Source organism: Aotus nancymaae, unplaced genomic scaffold (genome assembly GCF_030222135.1).
Source record: "Aotus nancymaae isolate 86718 unplaced genomic scaffold, 86718_ANA_hifiasm-v0.15.2.pri h1tg000210l, whole genome shotgun sequence".
NCBI classification, from domain to species: Eukaryota; Metazoa; Chordata; class Mammalia; order Primates; family Aotidae; genus Aotus; species Aotus nancymaae.
Window position 1 is genome coordinate 341,216 of NW_026988625.1, and position 23,191 is coordinate 364,406.

General features: G+C 40.6%; 2 protein-coding genes and 1 pseudogene across 3 annotated transcripts in view; 2 read left to right on the forward strand and 1 right to left on the reverse strand.

Moving 5' to 3' along the window:
• PI4KA (phosphatidylinositol 4-kinase alpha) overlaps nt 1–23,191 on the forward strand; it is a 161,179-nt gene that overhangs the window by 30,172 nt on the left and 107,816 nt on the right. For both annotated transcript variants that reach the window (XM_012466500.2, XM_064371904.1), the window contains exons 4-7: nt 16,844–16,932; nt 19,955–20,027; nt 20,710–20,969; nt 21,505–21,571. In XM_012466500.2, coding sequence (XP_012321923.2) covers nt 16,844–16,932; nt 19,955–20,027; nt 20,710–20,969; nt 21,505–21,571 — 489 coding nt within the window. The remainder of the gene's footprint in view (nt 1–16,843; nt 16,933–19,954; nt 20,028–20,709; nt 20,970–21,504; nt 21,572–23,191) is intronic.
• LOC105726918 (zinc finger protein 430-like) lies at nt 2,393–4,407 on the forward strand. Its single transcript, XM_064371905.1, is given in 2 exon segments — nt 2,393–3,270; nt 3,273–4,407. Coding segments are annotated over 2 exon segments (1,617 nt in total). The 5' UTR covers nt 2,393–2,585; the 3' UTR covers nt 4,205–4,407.
• On the reverse strand, nt 9,873–12,334 carry LOC105726877 (BCLAF1 and THRAP3 family member 3-like; annotated as a pseudogene).

The following is a 23,191-nucleotide window of genomic DNA, read 5'->3' on the forward strand; positions in this document are numbered from 1 at the left end:
ACTAAAAATACAAAAAATTAGCTGGTGCGGTGGTAGATGCCTGTAATCTCAGCTCAGAAGGCTGAGGCAGGAGAATCACTTGAACCTGGGAGGCGGGGGTTTCAGTGAGCTGAGATGGCACCACTGCACTCCAGCCTGGGAAATAGGAGTCAAACTCTGTCTCAAGAAAAACAAACAACAACAAAACAAACCTAAGTACATAGACTAGTGATAGTATAAAGCAACCATACAAACAAGTCTGTGTAATAACCAGCTAACAACATGGTGACAGGAACAGATCCACACATATCAATACTATGAGTGTAAATATACGAAATGTCTCATTTAAAAGACACAGAGTGACAAATTGGATAAAGAAGCAAGACCCAACAGTGTGCTGTCTTCAAGAGACCAATCCCACATACAGTGATACCCATTCGTTCAAAGTAAAGAGATGAAGAAAAATATATGAAGCAAATGGAAAACAGAAAAAAGAGCAGGGATTGCTATTCTGATTTCAGACACAACAGACTTTTAACCAACAAAGATAAAAAAAGACAAAGAAAGACATTACATAATGGTAAAGGGCTCCATTCAACAAGATGTGACTATCCTAAATTTATATACATCCAACACAGAAGCAACCACATTCATAAAGCAAGTTCTTAGAGACCTATGAAGAGGCTTAGATAACTACATAATAACGGTGGGAGACTTCATCACCCCACTGACAGTATTAGACAGATGATCAGGGCAGAAAACTAATAAAGATATTCAGGATTTGAACTCGACACGACCAAATGGACCTAATAGACATCTACAGAACACTCCACTCGAAAACAATAGAATATATATTCTTCTCATCCGCACATGGCACATATTCTAAAATTGATCACACAATCAGACATAAAACAAGCCTCAGCAAATTCAGAAAAACCGAACTCATACTAACCATGCTCTTGGGCCATAGCACAAAAAAATAGAATTCAGTACTAAGAAAATCACTGAAAGCCACATAATCACATGAAAATTAAACAATCTGCTCCTGAATGACTCATAGATAAATAATGACATTAAAGCAGAAATCAAGAAATTCTTTGAAATTAATGAGAACAAAGATACAACATACCAGAATCTCAGTACATAGCTAAGGCAGAGTTAAGAGGGAAGTTTATAGCATGAAAGCTCACTTAGAAAAGTTAGAAAGATCTCAAATTCACAACCTAACAACAGGATTAGAGGAACTAGAAAAACAAGAGCAAACTGACTCCTTAGAAGAAGATAAGAAATAACTAAAACCAAAGCTGAACTGAGAAATTGAGATATGAAAACCATACAAAAGATCAACAAATCTAGAAGTTGGTTTTTTTAAAATAATAATAATAAGACTGCTAACTAGACTAATAAAGAAAAAAGGAACAAAGGTCTAAAAAGACGCAACCAGAAATTGATAAAGGGGACATTACCAGTGACCCCACAGAAATAATAATTAAAAACCCAACCCTGAGAGACAAACACCTCTGTGCATACAAGCCAGAAAACCTAGTAGAAATGGATAAATTCCTGGACATATACAACCTACCAAGACTGAACCCAGAAGGAATTGAATCCCTGAAAATACAAATAACAAGTTCCGAAATTGAGACAGTAATAAAAAGTCTCCCAACTGAAAAAAGCCTGGGGCCAGATGGATTCACAGCTGAATTCTACCAGATGTATAAAGAAGAGCTGGTACCACTCCTACTCAAACTATTTCAAAAAATTGAGGAGGAGGGACTCCTCCCTAACTCTATGAGGGCAGCATCATCCTGATGCCAGAACCTGGCAGAAGCACAACAAAAAAAGACTTCAGGCCAATAGATAAACATAGATGTAAAAATCCTCAACAAAATACTAGGAAACTGAATCCAGCAACACATCAAAATGCTAATCCACCATGATCAAGTAGGCTTTATCCCTGGGATATGGGATTGATACAACGTATGCAAACCAATTAATATGATTCATTACAGAAACAGAACTAAAAACAAAAACTACATGATTACTTAATAGATACAGAAGAGGCTTTTCATAAAATTTGATATCCCTTCATGTTAAACTCTGGGCATTGAAGGAACATACTTCAAAGTAATAACAGCCATCTCTGGCCGGGCACAGTGGCTCACGCCTGTAATCCCAGCACTTTGCGAGGCCAAGGTGGGTGGATCACAAGGTCAGGAGTTCAAGATCAGCCTGGCCAATATGGTGAAACCCTGTCTCTACTAAAAATACAAAAAAATTAGCCGAGCATGGTGGCAGGAGCTCTTTGGGAGGCTGAGGCAGGAGAATGGCTTGAACCCGGGAGGCGGAGGTTGCAATGAGCCAAGATTGTGTCACTGCACTCCAGCCTGGGCAACAGAGTGAGACTCCGTCTCAAATAATAATAATAATAATAACAGGTCTCACTCCAGCCGGAGCTTGAGGTTCTTGCTTTTCTGTCCTGTGTCCTGTTTCCTGGAGGTCTTGGTGATTCTGCCACAGCCTCAGCCTCACCTTCCATTGCTCTGTGACCTACTGGTATTGGAACATTCATAGCTAAGACCCCAGGACACCTCTGAAGCCGCAAAATGGGACCATTGACATTTAGGGATGTGGCCATCGAATTCTCTCTGGAGGAGTGGCAATACCTGGACACTGCTCAGCAGGATTTGTATAGAAAAGTGATGTTAGAGAACTACAGAAACCTGGCCTTCTTGGCAGGTATTGCTGTTTCTAAGCCAGACCTGATCACCTGTCTGGAGCAAGGAAAAGAGCCCTGGAATATGAAAAGACATGAGATGGTAGATGAAACCCCAGTTATATATTCTCATTTTGCCCAAGACCTTTGGCCAGTGCAGGGCATAAAAGATTCTTTCCAAGAAGTCATGTTGAGAAGATACGGGAAATGTGGTCATGAAGATTTACAGTTAACTACAGACTGTAAAAGTGTGGATGAGTGTAATCTGTACAAAGAAGGTTATAATGAACTAAACCAGTGTTTGACAACTACCCAGAGTGAAATATTTCAGTATGATCAATATGTGAACGTCTTTTACGCACTTTCAAATTCAAATATACATAAGATAAGATATACTGGAAAGAAGCCTTTCAAATGTAAAAAATGTGACAAATCATTTTGCATTCTTTTACATCTAACCCAACATAAAAGAACTCATATTAGGGAGAATTCTTACCAATGTGAAGAATGTGGTAAAGTCTTTAACTGGTTCTTGACCCTTACTAGACACAGGAGAATTCACACTGGAGAGAAGCCCTCAAATGTGAAGAATGTGGGAAAGCATTTAAGCAGTCTTCAACCCTTACTGCACATAAGATAATTCATACTGGAGAGAAACCCTTCAAATGTGAAGAATGTGGCAAAGCCTTTAACCGATCCTCGCACCTTACTACACATAAAAGAATTCATACTGGAGAGAAACCCTACAGATGTGAAGAATGTGGCAGAGCTTTTAACCGGTCCTCACATCTTACTACACATAAGATTATTCATACTGGAGAGAAACCCTACAAATGTGAGGAATGTGGCAAAGCTTTTAACCAATCGTCAACCCTTACTACACATAAGATAATTCATGCAGGAGAGAAACCCTACAAATGTGAAGAATGTGGCAAAGCTTTTTACCGATTCTCATACATTACTAAACATAAGATAATTCATACTGGAGAGAAATTCTACAAATGTGAAGAATGTGGCAAAGGCTTTAATTGGTCCTCAACCCTTACTAAACATAAAAGAATTCATACTGGAGAGAAACCCTACAAATGTGAAGAATGTGGCAGAGCTTTTAATGAGTCCTCAAACCTTACTGCACATAAGATAATTCATACAGGAGAGAAACCCTACAAATGTGAAGAATGTGGCAAAGCATTTAACCGGTCCCCAAAACTTAATGCACATAAAGTAATTCATACTGGAGAGAAACCCTACAAATGTGAAGAATGTGGCAAAGCTTTTAACCAAATCTCAAACCTTACTAAACATAAGATAACTCATACTGGGGATACATCTTACAAATACGAAGAATGTGATAAAGCCTTTAACCCGTCCTCAACTCTTACTAAACATAAGGTAATTCATACTGGAGAGAAACCATACAACTGTGAAGAATGCAGCAAAGCTTTCAACCAGTCCTCAGACTTAACTGAACAAAGTAATTCATACTGGAGGGAAACCGTACAAATGTGAAGACTGTGGCAAAGCCTTTAACCAGTCCTCAACTCTTACTAAACATAAGAAAATTGATACTGAAGAGGAACTCTATGAGTGTGAATAATATGGCAAGGCTTTCAACAAGTCCTCAATTTTTGACAGACATAAGAATTTATACTGCAAAAAAATTGACAAACCAGAAAGATGGACAATGCTTTTGAAAACACCTCAAACTTTTTTATTTTTTTGAGATGGAGTCTCACACTGTTGCCCAGGATGGAGTGGAATGGCGCAATCTCTGCTCACTGCAACCTCTGCCTCCCGGGTTCAAGCGATTCTTCCGCCTCAGCATTTGGAGTAGCTGGGACTACAGGCATGCACCACCATGCACAGCTAATTTCTGTATTTTTAGTAGAGATGGGGTTTCACCATGTTGGCCAGGATGGTCTCAATCTCTTGACCTCGTGATTCACATGCCTCGGCCTCCCAGAGTGCTGGGATTACAGGCATGAGGCACCACGCCCAGCCTAAAACTTTCTTAAACATTAAAAAAAATACTGGTGAGAAATATTAGAAAAGGAAAGAATGTGACAAAGCCTTTAAATGATTGTCACACTTGATTGTAGGCAAGATAATTCATACTGAAGAAAACTTCTACAAGTGCGAACAATGTGGCAAAACCTTCAATGAATGCTCACACCTTATTGTACTGGAAAGCATTTATTAAGAAAAATTGTATAAATATAAAGACTGTGCAAAAGCCATTAATGTCTGTTCACATCTTACTGAGCACTAGAGAGTTCATACTTAATAAAAGGAATATAAGTGCAATTACTGTCAAAAGATCTTTCAGAAAATATAAACCTTTCAAGTAAAGAAGAGTATTTATTTTGAAGATGAACATTCAGATGTGAAAAGGATTGTAGTACCTTTATTTGTATCACAGATCTTATTGTACACGTTTTGTACTAGAAGAAAACTCTGAAGTAGTTGCTCAAACTTTGTTCAACATCAGAAAATTTATATTGAAGAAAAACCTTGCAAATTTAATAAATTTCAAGACACTTTTTCAAAAATACAGCTTAGAAGACTCCAGAGATTTTATACTAAAATATATTTTTGCACATGTAGTAAAAATGAAAAAATATTTAATTCAAAATTAAGGCTATGTAAATATCAGAGAATTTACAGTAGAAATATATAAGACATGACACCCCAGATGTACTAAATCAGAGTGCTGGGTATAAAAAAATTAAAGTTGGTGGAAAAATTGTTTGTATATAACTTTAAAAGGAGTAGGTTTTTAAGAGAGTTATTACATTTAAAGTATACTTTATTTCTTGAAAAAATTACAGATTTTTAAAAAGTAAATAACGATGTCATTCAACTCTCAAATTATTTCCTGCTGGTTCTTCATTCCTGTTGTATTCACATGTGAAAGCACGTGATCAGTTTTTGCTGCATTAAAGACATGAGATTCTTTTTTATTAGGTGGGCATTATTTATTATCTTTTCTATGAAACAGTGAGGACATTGAAATGTAAGATGCATGAAGAATATATAAGTGAAGAGGCTCTTTGTGGTTAACTTAATATTGAGTGATGCATTAGGTCAGTGTTCAGAGTAATATTCTTTTGCATTATGAGAAGAAAACATTTTTAATTTTATTTAAAATTAAATGAAAATATATTAGTATGATATTGTACTAATTGTGCTTTTGTATAATAAAATGCAGTATGTTTAAAAAAATAATAATAATAATAACAGCCATATGACAAACCCATAGCTATCATTACACTGTATGGTTAAAAGCTGGACACATTCCCCTTGAAAATCATAAGACAAAGTTGCTCTTTCCACCACTCCTATTTAACATAGTCTGGAAATCCTAGCCAGAGCAATCAGGCAAGAGAAAGAAAGGAAAGGCATCCAAACAGGAAGAGAGGAAGTCAAACGATCTCTTTTCACAGGTGATGTGATTCTATACCTAGAAAGCCCCATAGTCTCTCCCCAATGCTGATCTGATGAACAGCTTCAGCAAAGTTTCAGGACACAAAATCAATGTACAAAAATCAGTAGCATTCCTATACACCAACAACATCCAAGCTGAGAGCCAAATCAAGAACACAATCCATTCACAAAAAGAATAAAATACCAGCGGGGCATGGTGGCTCACACCTGTAATCCCAGCACTTTGGGAGGCCAAGGCAGGTAGATCACTTGAGGTCAGAAGTTCGAGACCAGCCTGGCTAACAAGGTAAAACCCATCTCTACTAAAAATACAAAAATTAGCTGGATGGTAAAACCCATCTCTACTAAAAATACAAAAATTAAGTGGTGCCCACCTGTAATCCCAACTGCACGGAATGCTGAAACAGGAGAATTGCTTGAATCTGTGAGGCAGAGGTTGCAGTGAGCTGAGATTGTGCCACTGCACTCCAGCCTGGGCAACAGAGCGAGACTCCATCTCAAAAAAAACAAAAAAAGTAAAATACCTTGCAATACAGCTAGCCAGAGAGGTGAAAAATCTCTATAGCAAGATTTACAAAATACTACTCAAAGAAATCAGAGATGACACAAGCAAATGGAAAAACATCCCATGCTCATAGATAGGAAGAATCAGTATTGGTAAGATGGCCGTACTTCCCAAAGCAATTTATGGATTCAGTGCTATTCCTATCAAACTACCAATGACATTCTTCACAGAATTAGAAAAAAACTATTTAAAAATCTCTGTGGAACCAAAAAGAGCCTGAATAGCCAAGGCAGTCTGAAACAAAAAGAGCAAAGCTGGAGACATTACATTACCCAACTTCAAACTATGCTACAGGGCTACAGTAACCAAAACAGCATGATACTGTTACAAAAATAGCACATAGACCAATTGAGCAGAATAGAGAGCCCAGAAATAATGCTGCACACCTGCAATCATCTGATCTTCAACAGAGTCAACAAAACAAGCAATGGGGAAAGGACTCCCTGCTCAATAAATGATGCTATGATAACTGGCTAGCTACATGCAGAAGATTGAAACTAGACCTCTTCCTTACATTCTTTACAAAAATCAACTGAAGATGGATTAAAGATCTAAATGTAAAACTTTAAACTATAAAAAACCTGGAAGATAACCTAGGAAATATCATTCTGGACATAGACCCTGGCAAAGATTTAATGACAAAGATGCCAAAAGCAATGGCAGCCAAAAAAAAAAAAAAAAAAAAAAAAATTGACAAATGGGACTTAATTAAACTAAAGAGCTTCTGCACAGTAAAATAAAGTGTTAACAGAGTAAACAGCCAACATGTACAATAGAAGAAAATATTTGCAAACTATGCATCTGGCAGAGGTCTAATGTCTAGAATCTAGGAAAAAGATAGATTTACAAGCAAAAATTTACAAGCAAAAAACAACCCCATTAAAAGGTGAGCAAAGGACACAAACAGACACGTTTCAAAAGGAGACATACAATTGGCCAATAATATACGAAAAATATGCTCATCATCTGATGCTAATAATCAGAGAAATTCGAATCAAAACCACAGTGAGATACCATCTCACACCAGACAGAATGGCTATTATTAAAAATTCAAGAAATAACATGCTGGTGAGTTTGCAGGGAAAAGGGAACACTTATACACTGCTGGTGTGAATATAAATTACTTCAGCCTTTGTGGAAAGCAGTTTGGCGATTTCTGAAAGAACTTAAAACAGAATTACCATTTGACCCAGCAATCCCGTTATTGGATACATACTCAAAGGAATATAAATCATCCTACTGTAAAGATACATGCATAAGTATGTTTATCACAGCAATATTCACAATAATAAAGATAAGGGATCAACTAAATGCCTATCAATGAAAGACTGGGTAAAGAACATGTGGTATGTATACCATGGAGTACTATATAGCCATAAAAAAGAATGAGATGGTGTCCTTTTATTTTTTATTTTATTTTTTCTTATTTTGAGACAGAGTCTCACTCTGTCGCCCAGACTGGAGTGCAGCAGTGTTATCTCTGCTCACTACAACCTCTACCTCCCAGGTTCAAGTGATTCTCATGTCTAAGTCTCCTAGGTAGCTGGGACTATAGGCTAATGCCACTATGCCTGGCTAATTTTTATATTTATAGTAGAGATGGGATTTTGCCATGTTGGCAAGGCTGGTCTTGAATTCCTGGCCTCAAGTGATCGCCTTCCTCAGCCTCCCAAAGTGCTGGGATTACAAGTGTGAGCTTACCGTGCCTAGCCAAGATCGCGTCTTTTGCAGCAACATGGATGGAGCTGGAGACCATTATGGGAGAATTAGCACAGGAACAGAAAACCAAACACTGCATGTTTTCACTTTTAACTGGGAGCTAAACATCGAGTACATATGGATACAGAAGGGAGCAGCAAACACTGGGGCCTACTTAAGAGTGGAGAGTAGGAGGAGGGCAAGGATGGAAAAACTACTTTTTGAGTACTGTACTTATTATGGGAATGATGAAATCTGTACACCAAACCCCCGTAACATGCAATTTACCTGTATAACAAAACTGCACGTGTACCCCTGCACCTGAAATAAAACAAAATTTCTGTGCCTGTATTCCTCTTGACCTTTGGGTTTTCATTATTTCTGGTAACATGCCTAAAACTGACAGATCCCAAATTCTGCATGTATCCTGCAATTTGTTAGGATTTTTTTTTTTTAACTTCTTTAAGCAGAAAGAACAACAACATTTTATTTTATTACAAATAAACATTTCACAAAAATTTAATTGGGAATTATACATGCACTGTTAAGCAGAATACAGAAAACATAAAGAAATAAAGTATTGGGACCTAAAATTTTCATTTAAAATCCCATCAAACTGCTCTTACATGTAGTAGGTACGCAATACATATCAACTAAACTAAAAGTAAACACTCTATAAGATGTGCTTGCAAAATGTGTAATGCTGTAGTAGTAAAGTACAATTTTCAAATATGAGATTTTATCTGTCAGATTTTTAAAAAGCCTTTAAAAATATGATACAAGCTTACCCTGAGGGAAAAATAAGATGGACTATAGATTATAAAATCTTTACATATTTTCCACAATAGCATTTTGAAATTGGAAAAGAGCAAATAGTTGTGGAAAAACTGAATGAAAATATTACTAAAAATTCAGTGCAGTCACAACTACCTGATGGAATATTTGAAGTACCTTTTCTCTCGCCTTCTTATAATATGAAATGTATGAATTATATAGGCCTTGATCTTCAGAAACTTAAGAAAACTTCAAGTTATAAGCCAAAATGTCATCAGAAAAAGAAAAATTCAGTATAAAATTTTCTACCATAAGGCCACTGTTTAAAGTTCTTTCATGTTCATACACTGTACGATTCAGATAACTTGTTTTTATTATGTAAGCAAAACTTTCAACATATAAACGTCTGAATATAACTTGGTGAAGTTCTCTCTATGAAACCATGCTCAGAGAAAAATGCATCAACAAATAATGCCCTTCAAGTGATTCTTTTGAGACTTTTTGCAAAGCAAACTATAGTTAATACAACTTTTAAATTGAATACTGTAATTTAAAAGCAATTGTTAGGTGTAAAAAAGTTGCAGCATTCCACTACTAAAAAAAAAGTTACTTTATCAAGAAGTTACAGTATTAGTGCCTTAGCGTCACTTCTAACTCCTGACAAAAAGAGGAGAGATGCTCCCAAACATCCTCCTGTAGTGTCATTTCCATTTGTACGATTTCAGATTAGATTTCTGTGGCAACATCTGTATATACCTTTTTTTTCCTCATTAATCTTTCTCTGAATTTATGAGTGGTAAATCCCCTTGAGCCAGTGAACCATAAATGCTGATACTTAGCCTGAATGTACAAGCTCTTCTGTACCAGGCCTGATTTATAATTGGGCTGGCCTCTGCCACCTCTGAAGTTGTTCTTAAAAGGTCTTACTCTTGTGTTTCAGTGGTTTCCCTCAACCTCAAATGGTTTGTGAGTAATTATGTCTTTTCTCTGCATAGTATAATTCATGTAAAGTTTTTCAATAAATTTTCTAGAGTTTGATTTTATAAAATGTGTGGGTGTTTGGAATCTATCAGTATGAATATTCTTTACCTTTGAAAAACTGGAATTCTGATCATCCTTCTCTGCAGCACTAGCTGTGTGAAAAATGTGCTCGTCTTCATTCTGTAACCGTTCTTTTCACCCTCTTTCAATGTCATGTCATAGGTCATTTGGATCTACTATTTTGACCAGAGTCTGTTCCGATTCATATATCACAGCTTGTTTACTCTGAAGCTCAGCCAAAGACATATCTATTCTCCTGTGAATTTCTGGATCTGAATTCATTGTAATTTCATTTATATCTGCCTTGTGTATATCTTGCATTGTTGAGAAACGCTCATGTAAAGTAATGCCAGGTGATGGAAAATAATTTGCTTTAACTTGATGGATTATTGTTATGATTTCCTGAGCAAATTCTCCTGTAGGTTTGTTTTCAGTATTCTTAGTTGAGTCAAGATGTTCAAACACTGGATGAAAGTTCTCATTTTTCCTGGATGTATCTACTGTTGTCTTCACATCTACTGTAACTGTAAGTGATTTCTTTCTTTTTTTTGTTTTTTGAGACGGAGTTTCGCTCGTTACCCAGGCTGGAGCGCAATGGCCCGATCTCGGCTTACCGCAACCTCCGCCTCCTGAGTTCAGGCAATTCTCCTGCCTCAGCCTCCTGAGTAACTGGGATTACAGGCACACGCCACCATACCCAGCTAATTTTTTGTGTTAGTAGAGATGGGATTTCACCATGTTGACCAGGACGGTCTCGATTTCTTGACCTCGTGATCCACCCGCCTCGGCCTCCCAAAGTGCTGGGATTACAGGCTTGAGCCACCGCGCCCGGCCTCTGTAAGTGATTTCTTCCTAAGATTGATAGGCGAGGGTTTCACATTGGAAAGTTTTTGACTTTTATCAAGTTGGTTACTGGAACAATTGCTCTCTTTTCTGCAATCCCCTTCTTTCTTTATTTTTTCCTTCTGTTTGTCATTACTAGACCTCAAATCGACATCATTTTTACTTGAATAAGTACAGGCAATGCTGTCTTTCCTATGTGGTTTAAAAGGTTCTTTGACTCGTCCGTCTTGAGTCTCTCTCCCTCTTCCAGTATTAAAACAATCTAATTCTCTATTTATAGGGCCTTTTTGAAAATTGTATTTTCTATCTTCTTCCTTACAGTACTTCTGAGTTCTCCCATCAGAAAAGTCCTGGTCCCCATCTGAGAGCTTAGGATGTTTGTGACGATAGTCATAGGATACTTTGGTTGCTGAACTGGTCTCTGGGTGTTCCCTCTCAGCATGTCGGTAAATTTGGGGTGCAAGGTTCCACTGGTCGGTCTCCTCTTGGTAAGGTGGGAGGGAATGCTCGGGCTTCCACTTTGGGGTCCTGGCAGCTTTCTGCTTTCATACCTCTCCACGTCTTTACGTCTTTTTGATGTGTGTCCATGTTTTCTGAAATCACGATCCTCAGGATACCTCTTCTGAAGTGAGCTCCTCATCTCAAAGTCTTCAGAGCCTCTTCTAGTTGACTGGGAATACTTTTCTTCTTGTATCCTCTGGTGCCTCAACTCATCTTCATGCCACTTTCCTTCAAATCTAAAAGAATCTGCTATTGACCTCTGAGGTGGTTTCCCTCCTTTTCTACTTCCTCTAATTCTGTGGTCATCAGGACTATATCCTCCTTGCACTTTCTGGGGATAAGAATTCCTCTCATGCTCTTTGTAGGGTATACCCTCTGAGTATTTGGGCATATACTGAGATCTCCTGTTACTGTCTCCTCTTCCAGGTGAATATCCTCGGTGAGGTTTATACATATAAACATTTTCTAAAGAGTTTCTTATGTTAGGGGAAGGTGATCTATGTTCATAAGACTGGTAATATATATTTCCACAAGAGGGAATCCTTGGTTTACTCTGTCCATGTTTCTCACTGTCCATTCTCCAAGCTATGGGTCTTTTTGCATCCTTCCTATATTCACAGCCATAATGCCCGTGAGAATATCTTTGCTTATAGTGTTCAGCATTTCTAGGTACTGGTGATAAAGACCTGTGTTTCCACCTGGGGGATCTAGATTGTGACCACGCCATCCTTTGACACGTGAGCCACTATTCACTTTTTACACCGGCCGGGAAGTCCCCTCTGCAGCGGCCGCTAGCCCCTCCGGCCTACCCCTTACTCTGCCGCCGCCTCCCACAGCAGCGACACCCCAGCCGCCTCTGTCGGGCGGTGGGACCCGGAACCACTTCCTTCCGGAACCGCCCCGCCGCCCTTTTTTTTTTTTTTTTTTTTTGAGACGGAGTTTCGCTCTTGTTACCCAGGCTGGAGTGCAATGGCGCGATCTCGGCTCACCGCAACCTCCGCCTCTCCTGTCTCAGCCTCCTGAGTAGCTGGGATTACAGGCATGCACCACTATGCCCAGCTAATTTTTTGTATTTTTAGTAGAGACGGGGTTTCACCATGTTGACCAGGATGGTCTCGATCTCTTGACCTCGTGATCCACCCGCCTCGGCCTCCCAAAGTGCTGGGATTACAGGCGTGAGCCACTGCGCCCGGCTTTTTTTTTTTTTTTTTTCAAAGAGAGGACACATGCACACGAATATTTGTTGCAGCACAGTTTACAATAGCAAAGACCTGGAACCAACCCAAATGCCCATCGATGATAGACTGGACAGGGAAAATGTGGCATATATACACCATGGAATATTATGCAGCCATCAAAAACGATGAGTTTGTGTCCTTTGTAGGGACATGGATGAACCTGGAAACCATCATTCTCAGCAAACTGACACAAGAACACAAAATCAAACTCCGCATGTTCTCACTCATAGGCAGGTGTTGAAAAATGAGAACACATGGACACAGGGAGGGGAGCACTACACACTGGGGTCTGTTGGGGGAAAATAGGGGAGGGACAGTGCGGGGTCGGGAGTTGGAGAGAGATAGCATGGGGAGAAATGCCAGATATAGGTGAAGGGGAGGAAGGCAGCAAATCACACTGCCATGTGTGCACCTGTGCAACAATCTTGCATGTTCTTCACGTGTACCCCAAAACCTAAAATGAAATTAAAAAAAAAAAGAGTCTCGCTCTGTCACCCAAGCTGGAGTGCAGTGATGTCATCTTGGTTAACTGCAACCTCTGCCTCCTGGGTTCAAGCGATTCTCATGCCTCCGCCTCCCAAGTAGCTGGGATTACAGGCATGCACCACCATGCCTGACTAATTTTTGTATTTTCGGTAGAGACAGAATTTTGCCATGTTGGCCAGGCTAGTCTTGAACTCCTGGCCTCAAGTGGTCTGCCTGCCTTGGCCTCCCGAAGTGCTAGATTATAGGTGTGAGCCACTGTGCCCAGTCTATCCTGCAATTTGAAGGACTATAAATTAGATAGAGCATCATTACTAAAAAGTCAAATTTTAGGCCGAGTGCGGTGGCTCACACCTGTAATCCCAGCACTTTGGGAGCCAAGGCGGGCGGATCACAAGGGTCAGGAGTTCAATACCAGCCTGGCCAACATGGTGAAACCATGTCTTTATTAAAGATAGAAAAAATTATCTGGGCCTGGTGGTGCACACCTGTAATCTCAGCTACTTGGGAGACTGAGGCAGGAGAATCACTTGAACCCAGGAGGCAGAGGTTGCAGTGAACTGAGATTGTGCCATTGCACTCCAGCCAGGGCAACAGGGCGTGACTCCATCTCAAAAAAAAAAAAAAAAGGCTAATTTTATGTTCACCATTGTGTTTTGGGGAGAAATAGAATACTAGTCGACACTAATGCTATTTTCCTTTTTTATAAAATTTCAAAACAAAGATCACTCCTGTATACATGGATTTACATTAGAATGAAAGTTTCAGTATTATTTGAAATAGTATGTTAGAGATACAGAAATTTTCAATTATTGGATAACATTTTACTTTTCTTGTTTTTTTTTTTTTTTTTTTTTTTTTTTTGTTGTTGTTTTTTGAGACAGTCTTGCTCTTTCACCCAGGCTGGAGCGTGATGGATTAAACACAACTCATTGCGGCTTCAAGTGATCCTCCTGCCTCAGCCTCCTCAGTAGCCGAACAATAGGCACACTTCACTACACTGGCTAATTTTTTTAAAAGTATTTTTATAGAGACAGGGGTCTCACTGTGTTTTCCAGGCTGATCTCAAACTCCTGGGATCAAGCGATATTCCCACCTTTCTCACAAAGTGTTGGGATTACAGGCATGAGCCACTGCACACGGCCAACATTTCACCTTTTTTTTTTAAGGCAATATCACTTATGCTTTTAAACTCTTAAGTTCTAGATCAGTAGGTCTCACAGTGTCATCCCTGGACTAGCAGCATCAGTGTAACCTGGGAACTTGTCAGAAATGCAGATTCTCAGTTCCCACATCAAAGCTACTGTATTAGAAACGCTGGGGCTGGTTAACAGGTAGTCTGTGCTTGACCAAGCCTCCAGGTGATTCTGATGCACATTCAAGTTTTAAGAACAGCCTAGAGCTGCACTTTAAAATTGTAAGTGTTGGAGAAGAAAGGTAAGTCTTCTGTCATGTGCTGTGAATATGTCCATTAAATAGTGGATACTCTTTTGTCCTTGATTCAATGTTCAGTATTCAAAATTGATTAATTTTTTTTGAGACTCATTCTGTCACCCAGGCTGGAGTACAGTGACACAATCTCGGCTCACTGCAACCTCCACCTCCTGGGTTCAAGTGATTCTCCTGCCTCAGCCTCCTGAGTTGCTGGGATTACAGGTGTATGCCACCACACCCAGATAATTGTTGTACTTTTAGTGGAGATGGGGTTTCACCATGTTGGCCAGGCTAGCCTTGAACTCCTGACCTCAAATGATCCACCCTCCTTGGCTTCCCAAAGTGCTGGGATTATAGGCATGAGCCACCACACCTGGCCAAAATTGATTAAATATTTAATTGTGATTGAACAGACAGCATTGGTTCTAACATTTGAAGGCCTGATAGAAGTGCTGGATAGCATACTGGGTGTGGTGGCTCATACCTGTAATCCCAATACTTTCGGAGGTGGAGGCAGAAGCGGGTGGATCACCCGAGATCAGGAGTTCGAGACCAGTCTGACCAACACGGTAAAACCCTGTCTCTACTAAAAATAAAAAAATTAGCCTGCATGGTGGTACATGCCTGTGATCCCAGCTACTCGGGAGGTTGAGGTGGCAGAAATGCTTGAACCTGCGAGGTGGAGGTTGCAGTGAGCCAAGATTGTGCCAGTGCACTCCAGCCTGGACAGGGAGAGACTCCGTCTGAAAAAAAAAAGGAGCGCTGAGTAGCAATTGGTCTTTTAAAGTTAGCACTCTCTTCCAGCCTTAAGGTCCAGGTTCCTAAGAACCTCCCTGCTAAGAAGCTTAGCAGTGGAAAAACTTAAAAGGTTACAGGGAATATACACGAGAGACTGAGGCAGGAGAATTACTTGAAACCAGGAGGCAGAGGTTGTAGTGAGCCAAGATCACACGACTACACAATCTTGCACTGTCCGGGTGACAGAGCAAGACTCTGTCTCAAAAAAAAGGTTATGGGGAATACAGCAAAATTTTGGAAGCTCTTATTAGGACTTTTCCCATTGGCCAAACAAAGCAGAAAAGAATTTAAATGTTTTAATAAAATGTTTTTTATTCAATTTAAAATAGATGTAGTAAGTGTCCATTAGCATTCATGTGTCATCTCTTATGCTCCATCAAGATTAATTTCTTTGGAGCTAGAGGCCATTTATTCTAAATGAAGTAACACAGAAACAGAAAACCAAATACCACATGTTCTCGCTTATAAGTAGGAGCTAAACATTGAATACACATGGGCACAAAGAAGGAAACAAGACACCAGGGCCTACTTAAGGGTAGAGGCTGGGAGGATGGTGAGGATAGAAAAAGTAGCTGTCAGGTACTTTGCTTATTACCTGGGTGATTAGATAATTTGTACACAAAACCCCTATGTCACACTATTTATCTATATAAGAAACCTGCATGTATACCTCTAAACCTAAAATAAAAGTTGTTTTTTTTTAAATGGGAGACAGTCTTCCTCTGTTGCCCAGGCTGGAATGATCTCAGCTCACTGCAACCTCTGCCTCCTGAGTTCAAGTGATTCTCCTGCCTCAGCCTCCTGAGTAGCTGGGACTACAGGTGTGTGCCACCATGCCCGGTTAATTTTTGTATTTTTGGTAGAGACAGGGTTTCACCATGTTAGCCAGGCTGGTCTCGATCTCGTGACCTCAAGTGATCCACCTGCCTCAGCCTCCCAAAGTGCTGGGATTACAGGCTTGAGCCACTGCGCCCGAAAAAGTTTTTTTGTTTGTTTGTTTGTTTTTAAAGTGATTTCTCACATTTACTTAGGGAATAAAAAATTGAATCTGTCATGTTGAGAGGCTTTGTAATCTCAGACTAGCTATTGGCTCAGGAAACATTTAAGTTTATTGAACCAAAACATTTACTTAAAGGAAAGGTAGGGGTGTTTCTCAGCAAACTCATTGGGCCCATAGCTGTTCTTTTGAGACTCATCTCAGTGAGGCCAGCTGCTATAAACTGGTCCCTTGGCAGGTCATGTGAGAGGGAACATACTGGACTGGATGGCCAGAGGTGTGACCCAGTGTCTGGTTCCTGGTTATCTGATTTCTGTTTTTACATCTTCCAGGTGCCCTCCCAGTTGCAGAGAGCTTCAGCTTCTGCTTGATAACTTTGCTGTCTGATGTTGCCTATAGGGACCCTTCACTTAGGGATGAGGTAAGCATATGTTGATTTGGTGTGCATTTCTATTAGATTGAATAGAGTCCCAAAGTGATGAAAAGATTTTAAAAGTGCGAAATGTGATTGGATTGTTTGTTGATATTTATCTATTTCATACTGTTCATAACAGACTTAAGACATGTTTAGGTCTTTCGGTCCTTTTTTTTTGTTTTGAGATGGAGTCTCGCTCCCGTTGCGCAGGCTGGAGCGCAGTAGCGCGATCTCGGCTCACTGCAACCTCCACCTCCCAGGTTGAAGTGATTCTTCTTCCTCAGCCTCCTGAGTAGTTGGGATTACAGGCAAGCACCACCACACCTGGCTAATTTTTGTATTTTTAGTAGAGACAGGGTTTTTCCATGTTGGCCAGGTTGGTACTCCTGACCTCAAGTGATCCACCTGCCTCGGCCTCCCAAAGAGCTGGGATTACAGGCATGAGCCACTGCGCCTGGCCCGTCTCTCAGTACTCTTTAGGATCTCATGAGTCTTATCTCATTCAACTTTTCTTTTTTTATAATGAAGGGCAAGGCACTGCAGAGATGGGAGCAGCACTGCCCCTTTCAGCTTTTCCAAAAGTCCTATAAGGTAGGAGGCAGAAAAAGGCAGAGGCAGCTCATTTTTCTTGTTCTGTTTTGGGGATTTAAGTCATTCATAGAAGATAATTTTCTTTTCTTTTTTCAGACAGTCTTGCTCTGTCATCTAGGCTGAAGTGCAATGGCATGATTTCAGGTCACTGCAACCTCCACCTCCTGGGTTCAATCCAGACTCCCAAGTAGCTGAGACTATAGACATGCACCAGCACACCAGCTAATTTGTTGAGACGAGGTTTTGCCATGTTGTCCAGACTGGTCTTGAACTACTGGCCTCAAGTGATCCTCCTGCCTCGACCTCCCAGAGTGCTGGGATTACAGGCATGAGCCACAGTGCCTGGCCAGAAGGGAATCTTCTAGGTAGCTGAAGCTTGTATCTTTAAGGGCACAGACTTTGTTTAGATTTTGTTAATTTTGATGGAAATGCTACTAATATATACTCCATACTTTCCTCTTCATTAAACAAAGAATATAATCATACAACTTTTTCTTAGATTTATCACTTAGAAAGTCAGTTTTTGTATGCTGCTATTCTCAGGTCCTTCCAAGCAGTGCCTACTTGCCTGTCTGCATGCTAAATGTGTGCAGTTAGTAATGCATTTTGAATAATTTAGATTCTTCATTTATGTGTAGGTTGACTAAAAAGATAATTAAATATGTTAGAACTGTATGTTTTTATTAAAAAGTTGGGCATTAAGTTAAGGACTTTTCTATGAATAAAATTTATCAGAATAAAGAGGTCAACATGACTATTCATGGTGGTAACATTCACTCTGAAGTCATGGTGATAACATGACTTTATCATATAAAATGGAAAAAGTGGCCAGGCACGGTTACTCATGCCTGTAATCCTAGCACTTTGGGAAGTCAAGGCAGCTGGATCATTTGAGGTCAGGAGTTTGAGGCCAGCCTTAATTTGGGCTAATTTTTGTCTTTTTAGTAGAGACGGTTTCACCGTGTTGGCCAGGATGATCTCAGTCTCTTGACCTCGTGATCTGCCCACCTCAGCTTCCCAAAGTGCTGAGATTACAGGCATGAGCCACTGCCGCCGGCCCTATAAGCTCATTGTTTATGCATGGTGGCTGACGCCTGTAATCCCAACACTTTGGGAGGCTGAGGCAGGAGGATCACTTGAGACCAGCTTGGGCAACATAGCGAGACCCCATCCCTACAAAAATAAAAATTAGCTTGGCATAGTGACACATGCCTGTAGTCCCAGCTACTCAGGAGGCCGAAGGAGGAGGATTGCTTGATTCTAGGAATTTGAGACTGCAGTGAACTATGATTGAACCCTGCACTGATCTTGGCTCACTACAACCTCAGCCTCCTGGGCTCAAGTGACCCTCTCACCTCAGCCTCCTGAGTATTTGGGACCACAGGCATGCACCACCACACCTGGCTAATTTTTGTATGTTTCGTAGAGACAGGGTTTCAGTACGTTGCCCAGGCTGGTCTTGAACTCCTGAGCTCAACTGATCCACCTGCCTCAGCCTCCCAAAGTGCTAGGATTACAGGCATGAGCCACCCTGCCAGGACAAAAAAATTTCTTAACTTAAAAAATTATAGCTGGGCACAGTGGCTCATGCTTGTAATCCCAGCACTTGGGGAGGCCAAAGCAGATGGATCACCTGAGGTCAGGAGTTCTAGACCAGCCTGGCCAACATGGTGAAACCCCATCTCTACTAAAAATACAAAAAATTAGCCGGGTGTGGTGGCGCATGCCTGTAATCCCAGCTACTTAGGAGACTGAGACAGGAGAACTGCTTGAACCCAAGAGGCAGAGGTTGTAGTGGGCCGAGATCATGCCATTGCACTCTAGCCTGGGCAACGAGTGAAACTTTGTCTCAAAAAAAAACCAAAAAAGTATAAGCTCATTGAGATAGCTGTGTGAAGTGGCTGTAGAAAAGCTGTTGTCACGTACATAGACATCTAGAATCTGTGATGAGTTTGGTGAGTTCCAGCATCCCAAATGTTAATGTATTTTATTCTGAGCACCACACTTCAGACAGAAAACTGGACTGCCGTAAAATCAGAATCCAGCAATTAGCATTTAAAGGATTTGTGATCATGAAGAATAAGGTTGAAAAGCCCTAGGGCATTTGCCCATGAAAAGAGAAGATTTGGGGACTTATCACCTGTTTACAGAACATACTAATAGAGGAAAAGGTAGCCCCAAGGGCTGGTAGATAGAAGCCCCAGGAGAACAGCATCAGCCCAGTGTTGGGAGGAACTCTGAACCAGCCCAGAGAACGAGCGTTTTTGTCCCTGGAAGGTCAGCTGGTTGGCCACTTGGCACAGCCATTGTGGAGGGATGTATCAGATACGGGGTTAGTTAAGATAATGTCTGAAGTGCCTTCTAGTTCTTACTTAGTTTTGTGATATTTACCTAATTTTGTTTATTAATGTGCCTGTTTTTTTTTTGACTATTACAGATTTTAGAGGCGCTTTTGCAGGTATTGCATGTCCTCTTGGGGATGTGCCAGGCCTTGGAGATTCAAGACAAAGGTACTAGCATCCTTGAGGTTTTTCTTAAAATGGTTTTGTGATTATTCTTTCCCTTTCTTTTCTCCAGTCTTTTCTGTTGTTTGGTACCTAATGTGTATCTGATGGGAGAAAACCTTCCTATTTTAGGTTGATTTGTTGTGTATTAGTATCCTCAGAGGCCACATGGGTTCATGTGCATTGCTCTACTACATAGATGCTGGGTCACCTTGAACAAGTAACTTTACCCTTCTGGGCCTCAGTTTCTTTACCTGTAACATCTGTGGGTAGATTAGTTAACTTCCAAAGCTCATTTTTTTCTGTATTGTAAGGCTACCAGTATGCTCCTAAGAGGAATAAATGTATTAACTAGTGTCAAGATACTTGATAATGTGACCTAGCTATATTATTGATTTGGATGTGCCATGACTAGATGAAGACTATTGACCCAGACTGAAGAATAGACCCAGACTTTTGCTGAAGGAGGGCAGCTGGGTTTGATGAAGACATAGTCTGGAGTTGTTAATGACAGATTGAAGATACCACTGGTCAGTCCTTGGGGTTGACCCCATTATTGTGGCTTATGCTGAACCTTCACAGTTGCTAGTGGGTGGGTTGTGAAACCTTGATCGATGTTACAAGTTAGTACTGTATGACTCTCTCAGGATACTTTCTCATATTGTAATGTTTTTGCTTGATCTTCTAGAATACCTTTGCAAGTATGCCATCCCGTGCCTGATAGGAATCTCGCGAGCATTTGGGCGTTACAGCAACATGGAAGAGTCTCTCCTCTCAAAGCTCTTTCCCAGAGTCCCTCCTCATTCCCTCCGTGTCCCTGAAGAGCTTGAAGGTATTCGAAGGCGTTCCTTTAATGACTTCCGCTCCATCCTCCCCAGCAATCTGCTGACTGTCTGTCAGGAGGGTACCCTGAAGAGGAAAACCAGCAGTGTGTCCAGCATCTCTCAGGTGGGCCTGGGCTCCTGGGGAAAGAGCAGAGGGGAAAGAGCAGGGGAGAAAGATCCTGTAAAGCTCCCTTGCAAAGAAAATCTCTCTTCTTTGTAGCTGGAGTAAACTTAAGAAACATGAAATGTTTCACTAGAATTCTCTTTAGTACAAAGACTTGTCCCTCTTATAAATGATATCATAGTCATAAAGTATATGTTTCATAGCAGTTGGGTGCCAAATTCTATTTTGCCTGGGAGACAGCTGGTGCCCTTAAGAAGTATGTAATTGACTCATGGAGAACAGACAAAAACACAAAACACTGAGGACAATTCAGCTCAGTAATCACGCATCAAATACACAGCTAAACATGAAAAATTTAGTGATACAGTATTTAGTGTAGCATGCTGTAGCTGTGATGAGCTTGAGAAAGGAAATGAGGCTTGAACCAGGACTTGAAGTTACAGACACTGGGCTGGCAGAGAGGACCTTGCCTGAGAAAATCTGACAGAGGTCTCACTGGTCTTTTCTGATTTGTAACTGTGCTTGTGTGTTTCAGGTCAGCCCTGAACGCGGCATGCCCCCTCCCAGTTCCCCTGGAGGATCTGCCTTTCACTACTTTGAAGGTGGGCTTCACCTCTCCCAAGAATATTGACCTAGTACTTGGGGAACAGGCTCACAGTGACTTCTTGTGATATTAAGGATGCTGATACCAACTCTGTTGTCATGGATGGACCTAGAATAGCAAGCTTTTAGAAAGCATTTATTTTCTGTTTTCATTTAAGTTTTTTAAAATTTAATTTTCAAATATTTTATGGAGAGAGAAAAGTGCAGAAAATAACTTACAGACTCCTATATACCTGCCATCAGAATTTTTTTATATTAACCTGTAAAAGTTCCTTTTCAGGTGGAAGTGCTAATGGTGGATATTTCTTTCTTTTTTTCTGAGTTGGAGTCCAGCTCTGTTGCCAGGCTAGAGTGCAGTGGTGCATTCTTGGCTCACTGCAGAATCTGCCTCCTGAGTTCAAACAATGCTGTTGCCTCAGCCTCCCAAATAGCTGGGACGACAGGCACACACTGCCATGCTCAGCTAATTTTTGTATTTTTAGTAGAGACAGGGTTTTACTATGTTGGCCAGGCTGGTCTCAAACTCCTAAACTCAAGTGATCCACCCATCTTGGCCTTCCAGAGTGCTGGGATTACAGGTATGAGCCACCACACCCCTCTGGATATTTCTTTTTTTTTTTTAAATGACATTAAGTATATAGATAATATTAAAGAATGTAGTACTACTATTACTACTTATTTGTGTTGTTTTGGTTTTTTGAAACAATCTCACTCTGCCACCCAGGCTGGAGTGCAGTAGCACAATCACAGCTCAACGCAGCCTCGACCTCTTAGGCTCAAGTGATCCTCCCACCTCAGTCTCCTGAATAGTTGGACTATAGGTGCCTACCACCATGCCTGACTAATTTGTGTATTTTTTGTAGAGACAGGGTTTCACCATGTTGCCCAGGCTGGTCTGGAACTCCTAGGCTCAAAGGATTTTTGGGCTCAAGGGAACGCCTGCCTCGATCTCTCAAAGTGCTAGGATTACAGGCGTGAGCCACTGCATCTATTACTACTTTTTATAGCACTCTGTGTGTACTGTTCACAAGGACTTTTACATAATTTACTGAATTTGATTCATGTGACTACCCTGTGCCATGTCAAACATATGTTAGAATTACTTCCACCATATCCTTGTTGGAAGTAAGACCCAGATTAAGGGATAGGAAATGGGGAAGGCAGAATTCCATGCCTCAGTAAGTCTCTCTGTTTTTGAATGATGCTGTTTGCTAAAACAGCATGTCTCAAGACAATTTTGAGAGATACAAGGGGAATTTTGAAGGAAAAAGGAAATAGCTGAGCTCAGATAAATGTAGGAAGCTTTCTCTCTTAGATCTGTGAGAATGTAACAGGTTGCGTTCTATATATATGTTAGAATGTAAGGGCTAAGTTCAACCACTCAGAATCATACCTTTCAATAGATAACTCCTTGTTTAAGTGTAGAATGTATTCCTCCAGGCTGTGAAAATCTCACTGCCATCTTCCTGCCTTTGGGGCATCTGAGGATGGCCATGATGTGCCCTTGGAGGCTTTCCTTTCCCTGTAAACAGCTCATTGTCAACCTTCTGTGGCAAGGGCTTCTTTCCATGACAGCTGCCCCGCTTTGAGCACATCCAGTAATGGCAGATAGGAGTACC